The 23352-nt window shown below is 45.9% G+C and overlaps 1 protein-coding gene across 1 annotated transcript in view; it reads left to right on the top strand.

Annotated features, from left to right (window-relative positions):
* Positions 1-396: 396 nt before the first annotated feature.
* Positions 397-23352, top strand: part of EBF2 (EBF transcription factor 2) — a 204324-nt gene continuing 181368 nt past the window's right edge. The window contains exons 1-6 of the mRNA XM_001108135.5: positions 397-1096; positions 3571-3727; positions 4818-4881; positions 5149-5204; positions 5712-5785; positions 12634-12702. Coding sequence (XP_001108135.1) covers positions 966-1096; positions 3571-3727; positions 4818-4881; positions 5149-5204; positions 5712-5785; positions 12634-12702 — 551 coding nt within the window. The 5' untranslated portion in view covers positions 397-965. The remainder of the gene's footprint in view (positions 1097-3570; positions 3728-4817; positions 4882-5148; positions 5205-5711; positions 5786-12633; positions 12703-23352) is intronic.

The raw sequence follows: 23352 nt of genomic DNA, 5'->3' as shown, positions 1-23352 counted from the left end.
AAGCATATGTGGCCACGCTCACAAGCTTGCACACAGATCCGAACCCCGGGAACGAACGTGTCTCCTGGCAGGCTACAAAAACCTACATATAGAGGCAAGATTCAGGGAGGCTTCCCTCAGCCAGGCCGAACCCCTGCGTCCCCAGCCCGCACAGCCCCGCTACCCTAAGTCAGTGCAGGGTGTGGGGGACCCCCAATCCTGCGCACGCACACGGGGTTCGTGCAAGGACGCGACGCCCGCAGCTTTCTGTCCCCTTTCACCTCCCGGAGTCCCGGCAACGCAGAGCGTGGCGCGCGCCGCCTGAGGACGTCGGCCCGGCTTGCCCGGCGCCGGCCAATCCCGCTCGTCCATGCAAATGAGGCTCCTTATCGGGCCCCGGCTCCGCCTCCAGCGGCCAGGGCCGTAGTAACCCATTCATGGGGCCCGCGCGCGGCTGCAGCCGGGCTCCGTGGCGCTCGCAGCCACCGCCTCCTCTCGGCTCCGGGTCTTCCCCTTCCTTTTACAACTGATCCTGTTGGGGATTTTTTTTTTTTTTTTTTCCAAATTGGAACGGTGGGGAGGAGCAGGGAGGGGGGATCTGGAGGAAGGGCAGAGATTAGGCAGCCATCAATTTCTTCCAGTTTCTCCCAGAACAGGTGATGCTTCTAAATTGTGATCACTTTCAGGAGGCAGCGCTGCAGCTGGAAGGATGCGAGCGACCTAGGGTGGAGGGGCTGAGGCGGCAGATCTGAACTTACGGAGGATAAGAACCCGAACTTTGGCTACATCAGTCCGCACCTCTCCAGTGAAGCAAAGGACGGGTTATCTTTTTTTTTTTTTTCCCCCTAAGACTCAAACTTGGGCACTTGATCCCTTTTCTTGGATTGCTTTGGAGGAGACGATTTGCTGGCAACGTTGGGAACAGTCAGGACTGTGTTGCTGTAACTCTTACTTTTAAAGCGACAGTAGAGGATCAGACTTTTTAAATGTTTGGGATTCAAGATACTTTAGGAAGAGGACCAGCTCTGAAAGAGAAATCGCTGGGCGCCGAGATGGATTCGGTCAGGTCCTGGGTCCGGAATGTCGGAGTGGTGGACGCTAATGTCGCAGCGCAGAGGTAACGACACGGCCGCGCAATTATTATGCTCTCAGTCTCTCGCTCTTACGGTCTGTCTCTCCCTGTGCACCCCCACCCCTGCTCCCCGTGCCTTTCTCTCTCCCTGTCTCCCCATCTGTCGCCCAGGCCCTGCGCTCTGGGGCTCGCCCTCGGGCAAGCAGATCGCTGCAGTCAGGGGAACGCTCACCCGGCAGCCAGCACTCGAGTTTCCGAACTGCCTGGGTCGTAGGCGTTTCTCTCCTACTCCTTTACCGCAGTCCACTCTTTGCAAGGAAAAATAACAAAGTAGTACCCAACATCTCCCAGTTCAACCGCTAGTCTTGCAAGCGGAGCCGGCCTGGCCCCGAGCAGAGCGTGAATACCGGAGCTGGCAGTGGCGGCGCGGGAGAAAAGCTGGCTTCCTGGCCGCTCCCGGCTTCGCCACGCCGCCTGCAAGCGCCTGCCTCCCGCATCTTGCTGGGCGATTCCTGGAGGCCGGCGGCCAGAGGGTGGCGGCGGGGAGAGGAGCGGGAGAAGCCGGAGCGGCTGCCGGGGAAGGCGAGGCGGCCGGGAGCTCTGGGAGGGGGGACAGGCTGGAGGGTCCCGGCTCAAAGATAAAACAGTGAGCCAGACGAACGGAGCTGGGGAGCTGGAGAAAAGAAGAGATTTAAAAGAAGAGAAAAGACGGAGTCACAGTAGAAAGAGTTGCGGAAGAAGAAAGTAGGCGAGAAAAGGCGACCGGCAGCCAGACAGGCTCAGGGATCGCCAGCCTCTGGTTTTGCGGATCCCTGAAGGTGACTTTGTGTCTAGGCGTCTGCGTGCTGGGATAGTAAATACCATGTCCGGGGTGCCACCCTACGAAGACATTACGGTCCCATTCTCTCATTACCACTACTGAGTTGGAATTTGTGGCCTCCAGGTCCTTGTCTGCGAGAAGGCAGCCCTTCTACCCCAAAGAGCCCATGAACTTCTTCCAGGACCCTCGCTTCCCCCGCTGCCCTCCTGGCCACCCACCTTTAAGTGCCAACATCACACGGAGAAATGAGCCCTTTCCCAAACTGGCCAGGTGTCCCGGGTAGAGCGAACCGGCCTCCATCCTTGGAGGAGAGGAAGCAGAAGTCTCATCGCTCCGGGACTTGGGCCGGCGGCCGCTCCCTCCCTCCCGTGGCCCGGGGCGCGCGGATTTCCCTCTGGCAGACCGCACAGCGCGGCGGTGGCCGCAGCTTTCCGCAGCGCTCCGGGACTGGCCCGCCCACGAGCTGAGGGAAATAAGGCAGCACCGCAGAGTCCGCTGCGCCGCGCATTTCCTTGGGCTGACTCCTTAAAGAAGCCTCCCTCGCTTTCCTTCCTTCCCGGCATCGAAAAGTTTGCTGAAGCTGAAACAGGCAGAGTGGGGGAGATCTTAGCTAAAACATCACCCCTTTCAAAAGAGTGAATGAAGGCGCTTGCGCACCGGCGTTCAACGCTGGGAGACCCCAGCGCCGTAGGGCAGCTCCCGCAATCTGTGTGCTCGCCTGAGCCCCAAGTCTTCGGTGAAATGGGATCTGATGGCCAAGTCGGCTGTGACTGCGACCGGTTGGCTGGAAAGTGTGTGCACACACTTGACACACTCGAGGGCGCCTTCCGGGCCCCCCAACTTGGGTTTCACAGTCACTGGGTTCGACTGGCGCCGCCGGAAAACGCAGCTTGAGTGGGGATCGCGTTGGCCCCAGGAAAGGAGGTTCTCGCCCTTTAACGGTTTGGTTTTTCCCCACCTAGCACCTCTGGGAGCGAGGGTCCCCTATGTTGGTCATCTCATTTGCGGTGGCCAGCGATCCCCGGGGCTGGTCACGAGGATTCCGCCCTGTCTCTGTCCCAGGCACAACTTTTCGGAAGAGCGAGGCAAGCAGCCCAAGGACCCAGACTTGGACTCTGTGTTGCTCTCCCTCCTGCCCCTTGGGGTTCTTACCCACTACTTTTCCCAGTTAGCATTTGGGCGTTGTGGGCAGTGGGTCCAGGACGGGTAACTCGAATTAATACGAAATAAAAGGGTCGCTTCTTCCAAAGCAAAGGAAGCACTTATTCCCCTAACCCTGGGCCCCAGCTCTGCATCCTTATATACCCAGCAGTACCACCTGAGGGAATGGATGGAGACAGCCCCACGGTATAGGACGCGAGCCACCTCCTTAGGGGACCACTCTGGGCCTCTGTCGGCAGCCCGGGTCTTTCAGTTTCCACTAAAGACGGGATGGTGAGTGGCCCAGCGGTGGGATGCCGGACCACTGGGTGGTGTCAGAGACCCCAGGCATCAACCCTGCCACCCAACCCCCGTGGCCACGGTGACTCCTTTAAGGAGTCTCCTCTTCCTTATCCGAATTGGAAAAAAGGCCCGAAGGGTTCAGAACTCTGGACCTGGTAAGTGGACGCCTTACCCCTCTGCATGTTGTGGGCGGTTAGTAACATTGCCTTTTTGTCCTTCCCCGTGTCTTGTGTCCCCCGTTTGTCTCCCTGTGCAGCGGGGTCGCCCTGTCCCGGGCCCACTTTGAGAAGCAGCCTCCCTCCAACTTGAGGAAATCCAACTTCTTTCACTTCGTCCTGGCGCTCTATGACAGGCAGGGCCAGCCGGTGGAGATCGAGCGGACTGCTTTCGTGGACTTTGTGGAGAATGACAAAGTAAGCGGAACGTACCCCCCAAACCCCGCGGTCTAATAACTCCCTCTTTGCGAAGCACTAAAGATTCCATCTGGCACTCTCGCGACACTTTTTCACTCGCATCATCAGGGATGATAAATCGAGGCTTCTCACCCCCAGCCTCTAAATCAGTCGATTTCCCGAACCTCCTCCCACCCCCACTCCCCCCACCCGGTGCTGGAGGAGAGCTCCCGGCTCTGCGCACCGAGCCCGGCGCCCTTAGTAGCGCCTGGCTGTGGACTGACGGAGGAGCAAACGCCCTTCGAACTAGTTAAAAAGTACACCCAAGGGCGCCGCTCCCCTTCTCTGGGTTAATTTGAATTATTTTGCACCTGCGAGAGCCAGGTGGGCTGAGTTGCAGTATTAAGCGGAAACCGGGAGCCCAGCCTTGGCCCGCATTCGGGCTGTGCCTTCTCTCCGTTTCTGTTCTCCAAGGCAGCGCCTCCTCCAAACTCAAGTCTGGAACTGGGGCTGGATTCGATCTCAAATGAAGGACAGTTCGCTGAAACTCATGTGTGACCAAAGGAAAATCCCTTGCCCTTTCCGGGTCTCCGTGTCCCCAGCTGTACAATGTGAGCTTTAGAGCAGGCCTTCCCAAAGTCCCTCCTGAACCTGGAACTCAGTCCCTGAGCTCGTGGCCCTGCGGGCGCAGTCCTTGCGGGATAGGTCCGAATGCTGCCTTTCCAAATGACAGGTCCCTTCCCTTTTCTGCCAAAGGAAGCCCTGGGGCTTCCTAAGGACAGACAGAGCCCGAAGGGTTGGGTGGTGCCTGTTTACAGGCAGCTTTGGCGAGTTGTCCTGTTGTCGCAGGCTCAAGGGTCACACTTCTGAGGACATCTTTAAGGGAGACAGAGGGCTGGAAAGGGTCAAGTGGCTTCGAGTCTTGGCAAGTTTCCAACGGCGGCCAAAGACAGGCAGATGCTCGTGCCCTTTGACCTAGGGCTGAATAGGGGTTGTTCGAAGCTGCCTTTTGATGGGGAGAAGGGATGTGGGGTGGGGATTCACTGTCTCCTCTTTCCCTTATTTTGGGGGACTGGAAGGCAAGGGAATCGAACGCTGCCTGTCTTTTCAGGAACAAGGCAACGAGAAGACCAACAATGGCACTCACTACAAGTTACAGCTCCTCTACAGCAACGGTGAGCTCCTCTACAGCAACGGTGAGCCGGCGCCTAGCAGCCGGCTTCTGGGCCGCACGCGTTGATCTTGCCATGATCACTCTCAGGAATCGCATGGAGCCCAGGGCGGCGGGAGGCTTGCCTGGGACAGGGGATTGGGAGGTCACCGTCTCCAGGGCGGCTCAGCCTGGAGAGGCTGCTTGGGCCTCAGACTCATAGCAGAGACGGGTTTGGGGTGTCCGGAAGGGGCTCCACGACCCTTGACTGGTGCCTGTCCGGTCCTCGCAGGTGTCCGCACGGAACAGGACCTCTATGTCAGGCTCATCGACTCGGTCACCAAGCAGGTGAGCCCAAGGCCTCTTGGCTTCTCTTCACCTGTCTCTGACCCGTCCCCTCAATCCCCCCAGTTTGTTTCTGACCTGCCCCTCCTCCACTATTTCCTGGGTCAGACTCCACAGCCCCCCTCCACGTCCCCCTCCCAGCACCTTGTCCACTCGGGAAATTTTTTTTTTTTTCTGTCTCACCAAGTGACCTGTTCTGTCTGACTCAGGGAAACCCTGGGGGCAGTAAGAGGCGAAGAAAAAGGATGGAAAGGAAACAATTATTGGGAGATTCAGTTCCCCCAAACATTCCATTTTGCTAAGAATGATGTTCTCACTGGGGCAAACTTCTGTATGCTTTCAGTCGAGTCCAAACTCGGCAACCGCTCAGGTTGTGCCGCGGGCGGGAATTCCTAATGCAGTGGAAGGCAGTGGGAGGGAAAGCGATGTTGTGCTTGTTCTGAAGTCCCTTCTTTCCTTGCCCCCAACCCCTTTCCACATCTTCCTTTCCTGCTACTACCTCCTTCACAGCCCATCGCGTACGAGGGACAGAATAAGAATCCGGAAATGTGCCGAGTTCTCCTGACGCACGAAGTGATGTGTAGGTAAGAGCCGCCTTTTCCCAGGCCTTCCTGGAGAGCCCGCAGGTGCTCCAGCCCGGCCTTGGTGCGCCGCGTTCCCGGGACCAACTTTCAGGAGTGAGGGCTCCCAGCTGAGAGGCCTCGCGGGCAGACGGGCGCAGAGTGTAGATCCACGGAAACCCTTTCATGCAAGTGTCTTGAAGCATAGCCGTTAGGACTCAGAACGACTCGGGACTCCACCTCTCTGATGTCGCAGGAGTTTCCTTTGGCCACATGGAAGGTCTCCACTGTGCCCTGGTCAGTGGTAGTGGTGGAAGCGGGCTGGGCAACCCCGGGCCCGGTTTGGGATCAGCTGGAGTTCCCGCCCGGCCTCTAGTGGTAGATTTCCAGGAGGGTCACTTGTGGAGTTAATGAGTCAAAGCCCTGGAACGACTCCTCGTCTGGGCGAGGGACCACCAGAGGGTCCAGCGGCTCATTTCTGGGGTGCTTCCTGGCACCCTGGCACCTGCGGTGATGCGGGGGCGTTTCTTCCTCCGGGGAGGTTGCTCTCTTCGGAGTTCACGTGTTAGGGGAGTTTCTCAGGTCAGAAGGAACTACCGGGAAGAAAAATCTGTCCAGTTCCCACCAGTGCCTTAGGAGGGGCAGGGAGAGGACCCGCTGAGAGATCTGGAGTGTGGAGCAACAGCTGGATTCTGATGTTCACGTCGTGAAAGATTCAGTCTACTGGCCTTCCTGCACCTTTCCCATCTTCCTTTCAGAGACCAATCCATTCCACCTTGAGTCCTGTGCATTACTCCCTTTTTTTTTTTTCTGACTGCCTGGAAGAAAATTTAAAAAATCAGAAGAATTGCATCCACCCTTATTATTTCAACAAATGTTTATTGAGTGCCTAGTATGTACCCGGTATCGGCTGGGTGCTGGGGATCCCGCCGCAAACAAGATATAAATAGGAAACTCTGGAAAGAGTGTGGCTATTTTATTATGAAAATTTAAATGTCTATTCCATACATGCTTTTCTTCCTCCAAAAATCTCTGATTGGAGGGAAAGCCTCAATTCTTCCTTACTTGGCTATTGCTTTAGTGAATGTCTCCCAACTCCAGACTTAATAGTTTTGGGTAATTGCAGGTTATCTGATTTAGTGTGTACTGTTTTATGGGCAGCTCCCTGAAGCCCTGTCTCCCTCCCCAACCTAGTCAGGAAGAAACCATAACAATCAGACATGTTTGTTTTGGTTTTGACCAAGTATTAAAAAAACAAGCTTTCCAAATGCCAGTGGCTTCAGCTGAAAGCAATGGAGGCTTCCTTGCTGAAGTAGCTGGGGGAAGACATTGGGAGGAGTAAGAAGATAGATACTCTACTATCTCAGGGACCTTTGATAGATCTGTTCAGAAAGAAAACACAATTCTGAGATGTACTTTATATAATACCTAGATTTAAATAGAACGCTTTGATTAGGTTGGTTAGTTGAAGGGAGGTTTTTCTTTTTATGCCTTTGGAGAGATTACTTTCTGAAAAGGAAAGAAAACAAAACCAAAAACTGATCCATTGTCTAATGAATTATACCTATCATTTTAAATAACACTTGCATGCCCCATCCAGCTGTAGTTAAGACTGACATTTTTATTTTTAAGCCCAATCAAATCCTCCTCATTTTATGCTGTTTAAGTAGCAGCATCAATTTTTAAAGCCTCTAGTTTAGTCTGCATTAGTAACACAATATAAAAATTTAATGTACTGTAACTTCTCTGCGTTGGAGACCTGGGAAGATGCTCTGCTGTTTTCTTCCCAAACTAGAATTTAAAATAAATATTAATTATGTGTAAATAAATGATCCATTGAATGGATACTGTCTGCAGCATATGCGTGTGTGTGTACACGTGTGCAGACGAGATGGGTGATGGCAAATATTAGATGCATCCAAAAGGGAAGTTCTCATTCCATCTGTCAGTTAGAGCTGGTTGATACTTCAGGAAGGGTGAAAAGTTCCTTCTCTTACATTTTAAGAGCCAGTTGTAGCAGTCAATGATTGAGAGATGAATCAGGTGCCCTGTTTCTTGAGGGTTACTGCATATACTTAGTTTCATTTGCATAGTGTTATTTGGCATACCTGGGCACTTCCCCAGATGGTTTTATGTTCCGTAATCTTTAGTAAAAGGCTCATAAATCGGTGTTTAGCTTTGAATGGGGAACAAAGCAGAGACAAAATAAATCTCTTTAGGAATAACTTTTTCTCCCTTCCCCAATGGTCTCTGCTCCTCTCTTCCCTGCTTTGGTTCATTTTACCAATTATTAGCAAGGAGAAATCTAGTTGTTATGGCGCTGCCTGCCACCCCTGAGCCCTCAATGCTCAGAGGGTTAAAAGATATTATAATTTGAACAGAAGTCGTCTCAAGGCCTACAGCTGGCTAATAACAGAGTTGTATTGAGCTCGAGCAAACCCCACAGCTGTGACTTTTCGCCACAAGGCGCAGGCTAGACAGGGCCCTAATCAGATGGGCCAGCCGGGCAGTGGGGCCAGTGTCTTTATTGGCCAGATGGTGTGAATTTAGACACTTTTGTTATGCAATCGCAGGGAGGAGTTGGGGAGAAGAAAACAAAACAAAAGCCACCATGCTGTGCGCTTATTTGAGTTTGAAATTAGAGACAGATTTTTGAAAGTTGAAGGTTGAATTTTAAAAACTATTTTGGAGGAGATAAGAGACACACTCACTTGCCGTGAGCTGGAGTTTGGCTGAGTGGACACCCTCCGTCCAACGCTGGGGCTTTTTCCCCTTCCTCAGCCATCTTTTCTCTTTCCCTTTCTGAAAAATGCAGGTATGATTCAGGATTGTGATAAGAGTTCTCATGTTTCCCCACCTCCCACTTCTAACTTGTTTTATTTTTTTCTCTCTCCTTCAAAGACTCCGGGTGGAGATGGGGAGAATAAATTGAGCGTTCCAAGTAAAACGTTTTCCAAATAAGTACTAGAATAAAATAAACCAAACCACGCCAGAGAGAAACAGTGGAACAGCTTCCATTTTCATTCATTAAGAAAAAAGAGCACCTCTGAGTCTCTCTGGGGTTGTTATGAACACAATCTTAACCTATTGCCAAGCTCAGTTTCCTCTTCTCTTTGTTTTATTATTTTTTATCTTAGAGTCAGTTTTAGAAAACACTTATTGAGAACGTCAGACTTGCTTGTTGGAGAATAATCCTAGCCTTTTAACTAAAGTAGATGAACCTAAAGTTGGTCACTCAGGCTTTGTCTACACAGCAAAGGGAAGGCAGAATTAAATTTATCTGAGTAATTCAGGGACCTGGTTTGTTAGCTGTTCACACTGTTTGGGGATTGTAGGTTCACAAACATCTCAGGTTCTCCACTTCCCATTGCTTGTGCTAATATTGCTGGCGGGAGGACTGAATGCCGTTAAAAACAAAGAATGACTAGAACATATTAATGAGAACTTTTCTCTAAAAAAAAATATAATAATTTGCTTTGGCCAACTCACAGACCTAGAAAAATGTTAAGATGCGCTCAAATGGGGCTAACTCAACCAAGTTCTATTATTAATTGAACTTTACTATTATAGTTCAATGGCCAAGTGAGTGTCTTCTATGTATGTTTTGTGCTGAATATCAACATTAGAGATGATATTTAAATATGTTGCTGTTGGAAAATGGAGGATTGGATCCTAAAGTTTATCTGCATTTTTCTTTGAATATCATTTCCTCCCAAGTTCATTCTCTACGTTATACTACACTGGCACCAGGCTTACATTTTTATCTGTTTTTCTTTTCCTCCAGAGGAAATCCCCACGGAAGGCAGCTGAATTGAGCTGAACAATTTTGCAAACTTACTCAGCCCCCTCAGAATCATTCCTACCCAAACTAAACAGATTGGCACATTCTGACAGTGTGTGCTCTTGTAATTAAATTGTACCCGGCATTGCACACATATTTGGGGTTAGGTTGACATGCTGGTGATGTCAAAGGGGAGAGTCTTGCTTGAAGGTCTGTAGGTAGCTAGCATGTATGGGTCTTTTGAAACTGTGTTGCTAAGAAAAATGGTTTGCCTTAACTGCAAAGGTATTATGTTGACATAAGCAATATTCTAGAAACAGGAAAGGTGGGAGAAATGGGTGGGGGCGTAGGGATTTGGAAAGAGAGACAAGGGCTTTAGGAGGTGGGAGAGCAGCTGGCCTGCATTTTTATTGGTGTTAATCTTGGGATGGATTGAAATTTTAAAAGTTAAGACCTAATATAATTTCAAAGGCCAAATATTATTTCAGAAAGTCCCAGTGGCAAACTCTAGTTTTTAAGAAAGTTGAGACCATTTTTCTTTTCCTTCCTACTAATTTGATTAAATTTCTTAAAACCTCATTGTGCCCATTTGCTGCAAATGTTTAAGCATCTCTCAAGTATATTTCACTTTCTGAGGATGGTAGACTTATTCACTGGCGAATCCACACCCATGAAAGAGATGGGTTTAAAAAGTTTTAAGATATTTATGTTTAATTCTTGGAGAACCAGAGAGGGCAAATGAGCTGCAGAGAGCCACAGAGCTAGGACTGGGGCTGGGCATGGTGGCATACGCCTATAATCCTAGCACTTTGGGGGGCCGAGGTGAGCAGATAGCTTGATCCCAGGAGTTCAAGACCAGCCTGGGCAACACAGCAAGACCCTGTCCCTACCAAAATAAAAAATCAAAAATTAGCCGAGTGTGGTGGTGTGCACCTGTGGTCTCAGCTACATATGGAAGTCTGAGAAAGGAGGATCATTTAAGCCTGGGAGGTTGAGACTGCAGTGAGTCATGATTATGTCACTGCATTCCAGCCAGAGTAACAAAGGGAAACCCTGTTAAAAAAAAAAAAAAAAAAATCTAAGACTGGGTTGGTGTTAGGCCTTTGGGTTCCTGCTGTCACATGACTTCCCTTTTTTCCTTATGTTATCACCACTTTCAAAGGGTGCTCATGGAATCCCCTAGCGTCATGAACTTAAACCTAGAAGAGACTCTAGAGAGAATCAAATCCAACACTTTCACTTTATTCATAAGAAAGAAAAAGCCCAGAGGGGTTAAAGACATATGACTAAATTTGTGAAGCTGGTTGGTGACAGCTTGGATATCAGAACGCTGATTCTGAGTTCAGCAGTCTTCCTAAGGTATCGTGTCAAACTTAGGCTACAGAAAAACTACCATGGAAAGGGCAATGCCCACATATAGTTTGGTTATTGTTAGCGTGCTTACTTCTTAGGCCTATGCTCCAACCAGTATGGATGATAAGGATTTTTTTAAAAAGCCATGTCAAGGCTACATCCTTAGCCAACTATAGTTGATAGTGGACCATGTGCCTGAGATGAGCTGAGAGGTATTCAGAAGTCTGTACCTCTGATAAGCAGCAGATGGGCTACCTGGTTGTAAGGAAGTGAATTCCCAGTGCTTCTTACCAGCAAGCTTTCTTTGCCCTTGTCACATTGGTCTAGGTATTTTCAAATAGATAGATACCTTTGGATTGCAGTGGTTTGCTCCCCTCTCAGGTCCTAGGAGGTACTTTCTGTTTGTTGTCATTGCCCCAGGGGATCTTCTTTATCTCCCTCTCAGCTAATCCTATCAGCATTTATTGAGGTCTTTCTACCAGGTACTCAGCACAAAGGGGGACATCTTGGGAAGTGGAGTTTTCAGAACTGGGACTTACAAACAGTGGGATACCATTTCTGTTTCCGACTTGGTGAAAATTATTGGAGCTATCATCCTACAGCTCCTTGCCTCATTTTCCTCCTATTTTAAAATGTATACCATAGTTCTGGTCTTCCTCTTTAATCTTTGAAAAATGATGGAAATAAGTGAATGAATAAATGTTTATAAAGTATACCAAGATCTCTGGAGAAAGAAGTTATGTAAATAAGGTTTACAGTAATCCAGGCAGCTATTTACAGTCTATTTTATATATTTTCCTTCTTCTCCTTTCTTCAAATATTTATTGAGCCACAAAGACCTAAAATAATCATAAAATCATTGAATAGCAATCTGGAAGTGACCTTATTGACCTTTAAATCCAACCTTCTGTGGTTCTGATTACAAATATGGGTCATAGGAAAGTTGAGAATTAGCTTCTAAGTCATAGAGTGAGAATTTGAGTATATTTTGGCTTCGGGTTCAGTGTTTTTAATTTTTTATCTTATAAAACATGGTCACAAATCCTGCCCTCAAGCAGCTTATAGTTGGGAAGCTACCTTAGATTCATTTTGTTTTTCCTTCAACTTTTACTTTAAGTTCAGGGGCCCATGTGCAGGATGTACAGGTTTGTTACATAGGTAAACGTGTGCCATGGTGGTTTGCTGCACAGATCAACCCATCACCCAGGTATTAAGCCCAGCATCCATTAGCTATTCTTCCTGAGGCTCTCCCTCCTGGCACCACCCCTCTGACAGGCCCCAGTGTGTGTTGCTTCCCCCCAAGACAGATTTATCTTTGTGAATGTTCTTGTGGCCAGGTGCTACAGCTTATGCCAGTAATCCCTGCACTTTGGGAGGCCGAGGTGGGCAGATCACCTGAGGACAGGAGTTCGAGACCAGCCTGGCCAACATGCTAAAAACCCATCTCTACTAAAAATAAAAAAAGTTAGCCAGGCGCGGTGGTGCACACCTGTAGTCCCAGTTAGTCAGGAGGCTGAGGCAGGAGAATCACTTGAACCCAGGAGGCGGAGGTTGCAGGGAGTCAAGACAGAGCCATCAAGCCACTGCACTCCAGCCTGGTGACAGAGCCAGACACTGTCTGGAAAACAACAACAACAACAACAACAACAAAAATCCAGAATGTTCTTGTCATGTGCTCATTGCATTTTCTTGATTTAATAAATTTCTTTCATTCTTTTGGTTCCTTCCCAATCTACAGTCGATGCTGCGAAAAGAAAAGCTGTGGAAACCGAAATGAGACTCCATCGGACCCGGTCATAATTGACAGGTAGGGGGAAAAAGTGATTTTTCAATCATTTGCGGTTCCTTTTCTTCATGAACCTTTTGAGTACTGATCCACGGAGCTTTGCTGTCAGGTTGGTTTCATGTTATTTCAAGACACTAAACTCGTCCAACAAGGGCCTCCTCATGCTGGCCTTTCTTGCAAGAAGCTAGAATCTTCCTTTGGAACACGTTTCTGTAAATCTGTGGCGGAGTCTCTTCCAGGTGCACCAGCTTCAGCCTCAGAAGTAGTATGTGTGGTGCAGGATATAAGCAATGGCGCCTCTCCTCTCGGGCAGGGTATGGTCTCAATCAGTTTTCTAGAAGAGGCAGTGTGCCCCAAGTTAAGTGGCACCCGCTTCATTATTCTCCATGATTGCTGTTTGGCTGGAAGATTATCAATTTAGATTATGGTTTAGGGGATATGCTAAGCTCTCTGTTGCGTTGAGGGAGATTCCTTTCTACTACGGAGGATTGCATTCTGGGTTCTATGTTATATTCAGAATGGGAAAGATTCTTTGGGACAAGACACTAATCCACTGAAATGTGATTTAGGCATCCTCAGCTGTCTGTTTTTGTGATTGGAAACAGAACTTACAAACCAACGAAGAAATACCAAATTAACTTCCAGCAATCGTGTAATTTTTAAGAAACCCCATATTCCCACCCCTAATTTTTTTCTCTTTCGTTAAAAAACGGAATAATTCCCTATTGCTTCTTTCTTTGGGTTTTCACATTTCTAGCCAGGTCCTGAAATGGATTGGAGAGACCACAGTCTCCAAAGTTGTTATTCCAATATTCCAACGAATTCTCAGTTGGGAGAATGGAACCTCTGGCATTCTTCCCAGAAAGCCTGCTTGCTTTCTTAGTGGAAAGTATAGCATAGCCTAGGAACTGAGGAGGCTGGAACTCTGATCTTGTCCTAGCTTCTGACCTTGGACAAAGCACTCAGCATCTCTGTTCTTCAATAATGTAATGATGGGTTAGGGAGTGCTGTCACTGCTGTAGGCTTCAAGAGGCTACTGAAATATCAATGGCAGCTTTGCAGTGTTCTCTGAGATGCTTGAAGAGGATGATAGGCAGATATAAAATGTTTGTTGGATATGTATAGTGTCTTTGCCATTTTAGAAGTTTCCAATGAGCTGCATTTTAGGGAGCTATTGGGGTCGCTCTGGTCTTTTTGAAAGTACAGAGAGGCTTAAATATAGAGAGTCGCAAGGACTATTTGGAGTCAGTCATCTTCCTCATCTTATAGATGAAAAGTCTGAACCCTGAGTGGTGGCATGACTTGCCCGTGGTTGCGCAGCTGGTTGGGCAGAACTGGCATTAGAACACAGCTGTCCTTACTTCCAGGCTGGGTGCCATGGCTCATGCCTGTAATCCCAGCACTTTGGGAGACCGAGGTGGGCAGATCACTTGAGGTTGGAGGCTTGCGACAAGCCTGGTCAACACAATGGAACCCTGTCTTTACTAAAAATACAAAAATTAGCCAGGCATGGTGGCACATGCCTGTAATCCCAGTTATTTGGGAGGCTGAGGCAGGAGAATCGCTTGGACCCGGGAGGCAGAGATTGCAGTGAGCCAAGATCATACCACTGCACTCCAGCCTGGGTGACAGAGAGAGACAGTGAGACTCTGTCTCAAAAAAAAAAAAAAGAACACAGCTAAGCTGTCCTTACTTCCAGACTGTGCTCTCTCCATGGCCACAACCTCGTTCTCCCAGCAGTTTTTCTGTCCTGATGAGTTGGATCTGTTCATTTCTGTTTCCCAGGGATTCTCTGGGAGACTGGAGGCATATGAGAGCAGCCTAGACCCTGTCCTTTCCGGCCTGTCGACTGAGCTCACTAATCTTCATCTAGTCTTTTCTGCTATCTTTAGCTTCTCTTTTAAGAAAGTACTCTAATCTCATGACTGTTACATCCTTTTTCGCAATAAACACCCTATAAACCAGCTTTAGAAATGTTTGCAAACCTGTAAATACTCATCTGAACCTTGCTTCTCGTAAGTACACACCTTAATGGCTCTGCACTAAGCAGGAGCTCCTACTTTAAAGAACTACATCTAACTGCATTCACCGATAAAGTTGAATATGCTCATGTTTTCTTCCTATGTAACACACACACCACATGAACAAAAGAAAGTATCTTTGCATCAATAGAAAGAAAAGATTTTCGTATTAGGCGCCTTCATAGTTTGTGCTAGCGTGCTTTAAATTCTTCTGAGAAAGTAGAAATTGTATCTTGGCTGCAGATTACGAGTTTTATGTGACTGTGGCCTTTATTTTTACTATCCTATGCACAACAAAATAGCCCAGTGATGTCTCCGCATCACTCGATATACGCGTTACTTCCTAAATGTTGCATGTCTACACATGGAAACATACATACCAAAGGGTACTATAAATTGTCCAGTATCAGGTTTTAAGGAAGCCCACTTTACTACAAACAGATGCATTTGTTTAGCTTGCTTATGGTAGGGCTTTTGTTTGAAGATAACTGTTCTCTCACTGAAACCTTGTCTTATCGCTCCTGAATGTCTTTTGGGTTTACCTTAGCCTTCTTGCCTTCATTTTCAGAAGTAAAATGGCATGAAGCAACCTGAGCACCATAGTGGGATCCCATCTTTACAGAAACTAAAAAGGTTAGCTAGGTGTGGTAGTGCACACCTGTGGCCCTAGCTACTCGGGAGGCTGAGGTAGGAGGATCACTGAGGCCCAGGAGGTGGAGGCTGCAGAGAACTGTGATCATGCCACTGCACTCCAGCCTGGATGACAGAGCGAGACCTGTCTCAATAAATAAATAAATAAATAAATAAATAAATAAATTTAAAAAAAGAGGTAAATGGCATGAAGTCAGGTTTCCATTTGTTGAAGGTGGGAATGGTGCTCATAGTATCCACTGGTTTGTTTCAGCCTTGCATCTGGTCTCTGCGTCCATCTGCCAACTCAGTGAGTTCCCTCACAAGCCCCAAATGGGTGCAAAGTAGTCTATTTTGGATTTCCTCTGCGTAAATATAGAATTCTGTTCTTTGCCCTTGTTCCTATAATGCCAACTAATTATCTCCTCCCCCTTCTCACCTAACCTCACCAGATGCAGTTAATTTACACTGTCTGTCTTTGCATTTTTTCACACAACAGGCACGCTCCACTCTGGCTCAGAAGAAGTCTGTTTATTCCCTTGAAATGTGCATGTTCCGGGGAGAGGGAGAGGATGGTTCCCCAACTTTTCACCACCAAGGACCCCTTAAGCTTCCTCCTTGGTGAACACAGGGTTTTGCAGGACTTTGCCTTCCAAACTACTATGGACAAGTAATAATGCAGCTATAATTCCATTTTTATTAGTCAAAAACATATAACAAAATGGGAAGGAAAAACATCTCCTCTCAGAAATGCCCTTGATACCGTCAGTGGCCAATTAAGGGTTTTTGATTGGGGTGAGATAACCAGTGTAACCACACTGACTTGGGAGGCTTCCAGCTCAAACACAAAACAACTTGACTTTCTGGTGAGGCCATGTGACCATATCCTGGCAGATCTTCTGTTTCCAATAGGCTGTTTGAAATATGAAAAATCACTTTGACTACTTTGTGGCCCTTTAATTGAAAACCATTGGAGTTTACAATAGGAGATCCCCCATTAAGGACTTAGTTCTCCATTTCTCAAGACTTAGCCCCAGACTTGGAGTTTTTTCCCCAATACTAAATTTATTTCCTGCCTTAATCTCTCTCTAGAAACATCAATTTATTTTCTATTTTCAGTTTTTTTTTTTTTTTTTTCAGTATGCTTGTGTGAATTCTTGGGCAACTATGCCCCTCTCCAAAAGGCCGGGCCAAAACACAGTGCAGCAGGACTTGCTGCTGAATCAAGGGTCTCCTGATTAATTTTTAGTGTAGAAATAAATCCCCAAAACAGAACAGAACAAAACAGAAACAATAATGAAACATCATCCTTACTGTGGCCTTCAGCTGAGCTCTTGTCTGTAAAGGCCTGTGTGGTAAATAAAAATAAAAGGCTTAAATGGATTTACATTTGTGTTTTGGAGGGAAGCTCTAATTCAAACTTGGTTGTTATGGACTGTGTTCTCTTCAGACTCTCTTCTCTATCTGGAAGGTTCTCTGATGATCCGGTGAGCCTCTGGGGGGCTCAGGATAATCTGGTGATCTGTGAGAAGAGGGCTTTAGGGATACTCTGACTAATGTGGGAGAAGGAAGATGAGTCCCTATTGTTCCTGTCCTTGTCAACCCCATAAAAAGTCAGATGGATAGAGAGGGCAAGAATTTATTTTGAATCTTTGTAGGCTACCCATGTGTGTACTGGTAGGATATTTTCTAGTAAATAAATAAAAAGGAGGTCCAACCTATTTCTCACACACTAAATATCCCAGTCTTTTGTCCCTGGACATTGGTCTCATATATTTCTGAGCTCTGTTCCCAGGAGGACCATTTTAAGCATTGATGTGTTTTTGTTTATTTTCTTTCTTGAGAAATCAACCAAACAACAGAATGACCTTCATTCAAAAGGTTTATTCAAAAAGATCTGAATAAACTGAGGGTTAGCTGCCCATGAAGGGATTTCCTGACACCATTTTCTTTTTCTTTTGAATTAATTATGGTAAAATACATATAAAATTTACCATCAGTCATTTTAAGTGTATAGTTCAGTGGCATTAAATACATTCACATTGTTGTGCAACTATCACCACCATTCATTTATATAATTCTTTTCATCTTGCAAAACTGAAACTCTGTACCCACTGAGCAATTCCCCACTACCCCTCTGCTAATCCCCCCAAAAGCACATGGAAACCACCATTGTATTTAATGTCTCTGTGAAGTTGACTACTCTAGACACCTCACGTAAATGGAACCAGGTAGTATTTATCTTTTGGTTTCTGGCTTATTTCACTTAGCATCACCTCAAGGGCTCTCCATGTTGTAGCATGTGTCAGAATATCCTTCCTTTTAAAGGCTGAATGATAGTCCATTGTATGGATGAACCACATTTTGTCTATTCATCTGGCAATGGGTTGCTTTGACCTTTTGGCTACTGGAAATAATGTTGCTGTGGACATGAGTATCTGTTTGAGTCTCTGCTTTCAATTCTTTGGAGAATATATGCAGAAGTGGAATTGCTGGACTATGGTAATTACATTTTCATTTTCAAAAAGAACTTCCATATTGTTTTCTACAGCAGCTGTACTATTTTACGTTGCCACTGGTGTAAAATACCACTGCTATTTTACATTGCTGCCAATGTAAAATAGTACAGTTGCTGTAGAAAACAATATGGAAGTTCCTTATTGTTCTTCCATATTGTGCATAAGCACAAGCAAGGCTTCCAAATTCTCCACATCCTTACCAATACTTGCTTTTTAAAAAATTAAAAAAAAATTTTTTTGAGAGTAGTCATCCTGACGGGTATGACTCTTGTTTTTAATGATGTTTTCCTCTTCCACCATCTTGGTGTGGGCATTGTCATCTGCTGGTCTCATCTTTGCTCCAGGCTTGTCACTGGCCCTTCTCCTGCTGTCTAACACAGTCTCTTCCTGCCTCTCTCTGCTTCACGGAGTACCTTGTTCTACTGAAGCATACGCTTGGATCTACTTTCCCCTGGGGCGTACTTGTTCTTCCTCTCTCTCAAATGAAGTGCGATTTGTGGGATGGAAACTTTTAGAGAATCACTGCAGAGATGGAATTTTGGTAGTAGTTGGAGGTGAGCTGCAGGTGAGATTTATATCTACAAGGTGACCTACGTCTGCAAGGTGACCATTACCTCCCTTTCCTCCGAAATGGGCAAACCAGATATATCAGTAGTGTTATCTCCTGAGTGAAGACTTCTGGCTCTGAGAAGGATAGATAAAACCAATAATAACATTGATCTAACAGTTAATTGGCACTTATTTTATGTTGGGCATTGTGCTATGACATTTGTGCTAGTAAAATAATCTGAATTCTCAAGGTTGATGAAAGTCTCTACTTTGAAGGAAAGATCAGCCTTAAGGAGTTATGTCACTCAGCCAAGGTCACATAGTCAGTTTGCCTGTGAAAGTGGAATTTATTCAATAGGTAGAAATTACAGAGAGAAAGATTTTGGTATAATAGGAAGAAAAACTGCAGAGTTAAGAGCAATGAAGATGGTAGGGCCTGGTGGGTGTGATCTGGAAGAACTGATAGGAACACTGGAGGGAGAATCTGTTATTGTAGAAGGAGTGGGCCCTGTTGGCCCCTGAAGTAGCATTTAACTTGAGATTGTGTGAGTCACATTCAATGATGTGACAGATTTGACAGAATGTCAGTTCTCGGCGTGACTGAGGAGTGGGTAGTGCAGTGCAGCAAAAAGGGCCTTGGATTAGGACCAGGAGACCTGTGTTGGGCCCCAGAACATTCACTAGTTAGCTGTCTAATGTTACAGAGGTCAAGAGTTGCCACTCTGTGCCTCAGTTTCCCTATTTGTAAAATGAAGTGCCTTGGGTTCATGGGCGACTAATATATTACCTTCCAGTTCTACTTTCTCTGATTCTTGCTGAAGTCTCAAGTTTGGGGGTCAGGTGCGCTAATTCATCCCTGCTCCTCAGTAATTTACTGGAGTTATTAATGTATATGTCTTCTCTGTCCAGACTCTTCATCTCCAGTATGGGAGAACCCAGTACTGTGAAGAGCCCACAGAAACCTGGCCCCAGGCTATTAAAAAAATTTTTTTTTGAGACAGGGTTTTGCTCTGTTGCCCAGGCTGGAATGCAGTGGTGCAATCATAGCTCACTTCAATCTCAAACTCCTGGGCTTATGTAATCCTCCCGCCTCATCCTCCCAAGTAGCTGGGACTACAGATGTGCCACGATGCCTGGCTATCTTTTAAATTTTATTTTTTTTTATGGAGATAGGGTCTTACTCTGTGCCCAATCTGGTCTCAGGAATTCCTGGCCTCAAATGATCCTACTACCTCAGCCTTCCAAAATGTTGGGATTACTGGTGTGGGCCACTGCACGCAATGTATTTTTTTTTTTTAAGTGAAAATTTCATTCTCTCAGGGAGGGTTTAGATTTTCTCAATAAAAACCACAGATTATTTATCCAATATGAATGCATCATTCTTCCATGATCTCATTCCGTTGTTTCCTAGCAAAACCATCGTTAGTTTCTTGGCCATTTCAGGGAATTACAGGTAAGGTAAAGGACTCTGTAGCTGGGAAAGAGTATCCGTATGGATTGAAGCTCTTCACTGGAGGACACTGCAGCCAAGTGGTAAAAAAGAAGCAAAATTTTGTTCGAGAAAATGACTCTCCTCCTCATGATTGCAGAGGTGGTGCTGCAAAGTTCACTCAAGTAATTGGGTTAGTGTTTAAGAATTACACTTATTCTGCTTGCCTGGCCAGCATCCTGATACTGGAGCTTTAGGATTTGATGCAAACTAGCTTAGTCGTGTATAAATGGGCTCGTTGCCTCATTTATTCACTTGCTAAGTCCTTGTGTTGTTCAGTCATCAGGCAAAAAATATTTGTGAATGGCAGTGAGAGATCAGGGAATACAAGAGGCATGGTTCCCGCTCTTACGGAGCATACAGCATAATAAGCACCCAAATAAATACATGGAGCATACAGCGTAAATAAGCACCCAATAAATACACATTCACAAAATACAAAAAGTGCTCCGAAGACCAGGTCAATGGAAGGTAGTTGGGTCCCAACATTCTTTCTCTGTGAATCCCCCTGTCCAGAACACAGATCTCGAATTTTTCCTCTTTTCTCCCATTGTATACACTATCTCCACCTGGAATACCCACCCCAAGCACTCTGCCAATATAAATCCTATCCCTTTTTCAAGACCTAGTTCAGATTCTACTTCTTCAAAGATATTAATTCTTGTAGTGAAAATCTTTTTCCTTGACCTTTATCACAAATACTTACTCTTGTTCAGGGGTATGGGCATTATTTATTTATTTTACCTATTTTGTGCTTGCTTTACATTTCCAATTGTATTATAAGTCTTAGATATCAGACATCACATGCCATTTAAATCTTGACGCCAATATTTATTAGCTTTGTGATGGTGTTAATAATACCTCTCTCCTTGAGGAGTTGTGCTACATACATTAATGTAAGGTGCCCACATAGTGCATGATACAACAGATGCTTTAAAAAAAAGTCAGTGCAATTATCCTGTATCTCACGTGGCATCTTTGCAGTGGCTTGGATGCTACAGACACTCCATAGATATTAATTCACAGATTAATCTCTGACTGCCAAGCATTGAAGAGTTTGGGTGATTGAGTCTACTGCCAGTTCATATAGGACCATTCCTGTGACTTCCTGCATTCTACAACCTCTTAGTGGTCTTATGTCCAGTGGCAGATAGGTATAGAACAGGCCCAAGAACAGGTATCTAGGGTTGTGAAGCAGAGTGAAATTCTTACTTATATTTAGTAAATATTTATTAAAGGCCTATTGTGTCATGGACCTTGCAGGAGGTCTTAGGGATAATAAGATTGAGTAAACAGAAACCTTTCCCATTAAGAGCTTGGGGTTTATATGGAAAAACAAAGGAGGTGCAGATATGAATATGATGCTATGCAAAATGCAAAAAGTACCATAAAAGAGATAAAAGGATAAGCACTCTGGAAGATCTGAAGTGCGGAGATAATTTCCATCATGGCAGAGATAGGTGGGGTGATGGCTATACCTTAAATATTTACAAATTGGGGCAGAATGGCCTTCTACGAAGAAAGTGTGTTGGAAAAGACACCTGGAAAGGAAAGAATTTCCTAAACCTGCACATAGTTTTAGAGGTACATGGGTACATGTGAAGGGAGATAGTAAGAGAATTTGGAGAGAGTATTTGGGCCCAGATTTTGGAGGACTTTATATGCCCATACAAAAGTATTTTGACATTACTTTGTTGGTGATGGAAGATGCAGAAGGATTTTGAGTTGTGCCATTTCATGATCAGGCTGGTATTTTGGAGAGAGAGAACTCTGAAGATGGATTGGAAAATGGAGAATGAAGTAGGGGAACCTGCTAGAAAGTTTTTTCCCTGCCAGATACTCTGGTATCAGTCACTGGAGGGAAAAGGTCCTTTTTCTCACCTCTTTACACCCTGCTTCCCACCCCCCCGCGTACACTCACCACTCCAAAGCTTTTGCTGATGTTGCCACTTGTCCCCATGAGTACGCGTCTTCTTTGTTCACTGGGAAGCTCAGATTCGTTGCAGGGAACTGCTGTTATACCATCTGGCAATCTGTGAATTTTTTAGTAGCCTGGATGTTTGTGAGAAAGCAGAAACTCAGGCCAGAATCCAAACCATTTATAAGTAATTCTTTAGAAAAGAGGCAGAAAGATGAAAACCAACTCACCATGACTGGCATTCTCTCATTCAAAGCGCTTGCCCAAGACCTCTGGATCAATTCCCAGTGAAAATCCGAGGACCAATTGGATGTACATCATTATTAGAACAGATGATGCCATGCTTCAACTTCCAGCTTCTTCCTTATAAAATTGTGTGTTGTGATTAAATAGCAGATTTGCTAGGAAGTGGATGAGTCAAGGAGCAGAAGAACAGTACTCTAAAATTGTGCTATGCTGGAAATAAGAAGTAGGTATTTCTTTTTAGAAAAGGCATCTCTTTGCAAACTTATCCAGTTGGCTTTAGGAGGAACAAAGGTCCTGGAGCCTGGGAAAGATTAAGATAAGACTATATATTTACCCAAAGAGGACTTCCCAAAACTGCTGGTTATTATCTTTCTTCTTCTATTGGAGTGAACAGGGCTGGATAAGTTCTTTGGGTCTATTTTTGACCCAGCTAAGAGACTGGCATGTCAAATGGTTGGGAAATGAGACCTGTATACCAAGGAGAGAAGGAAGTTATCCACAGATGATTCACAGATTTAGGATTCTACCCACTAGGGATTGACTAGATGATTTGTTTGCAAATTAGAATCTTGTCAGAATTGTTCTTTGTTGCTGTCTTCTACACATTGACCTAGAGTTGCAATCGGAGGGGACATTTGATCAGAAAGAGAAGTAGCTGAGTGATGAGAGGCTCCAAGCTTGTCAGCCAACCTAGACCAAAGCTTATAAGGAGTCAGCATTTCATCATTCTGGACTGGGTCACTGATGAAATCGTTGTCCTCCAAGAAGTTTTGTTCTAAACTCAAAATTTCCACTGACGGCAAACTTTCCTGGTCCTCTCGAGACCACCAAGGAGCAGGACCTGGTGAGAAATGCAGCCGCTGCCCCCTTTTAACAAGAGCCTTTGAGAGGGAAATAAGGGGAGAAATTCCTAACTCCACTGATGTGATGACAGAAATGGAGGAATTTGCAGAGATGGAACCAACACTTTGGGACTAGTATCTTAAAAAGCCGCTAAGTAGCCAGGACTTTTAAAACAGAGAACTCTCAAGATGGCAATGAGATGAGGGCTGGGGCTATTTGTCTCTGAATGCTGCTACTTCTATGTAGCCCCTCCAAAAAAGCCCCACAGTGGGTTTCTATGGAGATAAATGGTGAGCTGTTTTGGTGCTTTATGCACAATTGTACAGGACGTTCTTCTAATTAATTGAAAGCGATGTGCACAATTCATTTTAGCTAGAGACTGGAAATGCTATCCCACATTACATAGTAGAAAACCCAATTGAAGATCAACAATTTCAGGAGCTGTGTAGCTGGTCA

Source organism: Macaca mulatta, chromosome 8 (assembly GCF_049350105.2).
Source record: "Macaca mulatta isolate MMU2019108-1 chromosome 8, T2T-MMU8v2.0, whole genome shotgun sequence".
Taxonomy (NCBI): Eukaryota; Metazoa; Chordata; class Mammalia; order Primates; family Cercopithecidae; genus Macaca; species Macaca mulatta.
Note: the sequence above shows the minus strand (reverse complement) of the source record. Positions and strands in the feature narration are given on the sequence as shown.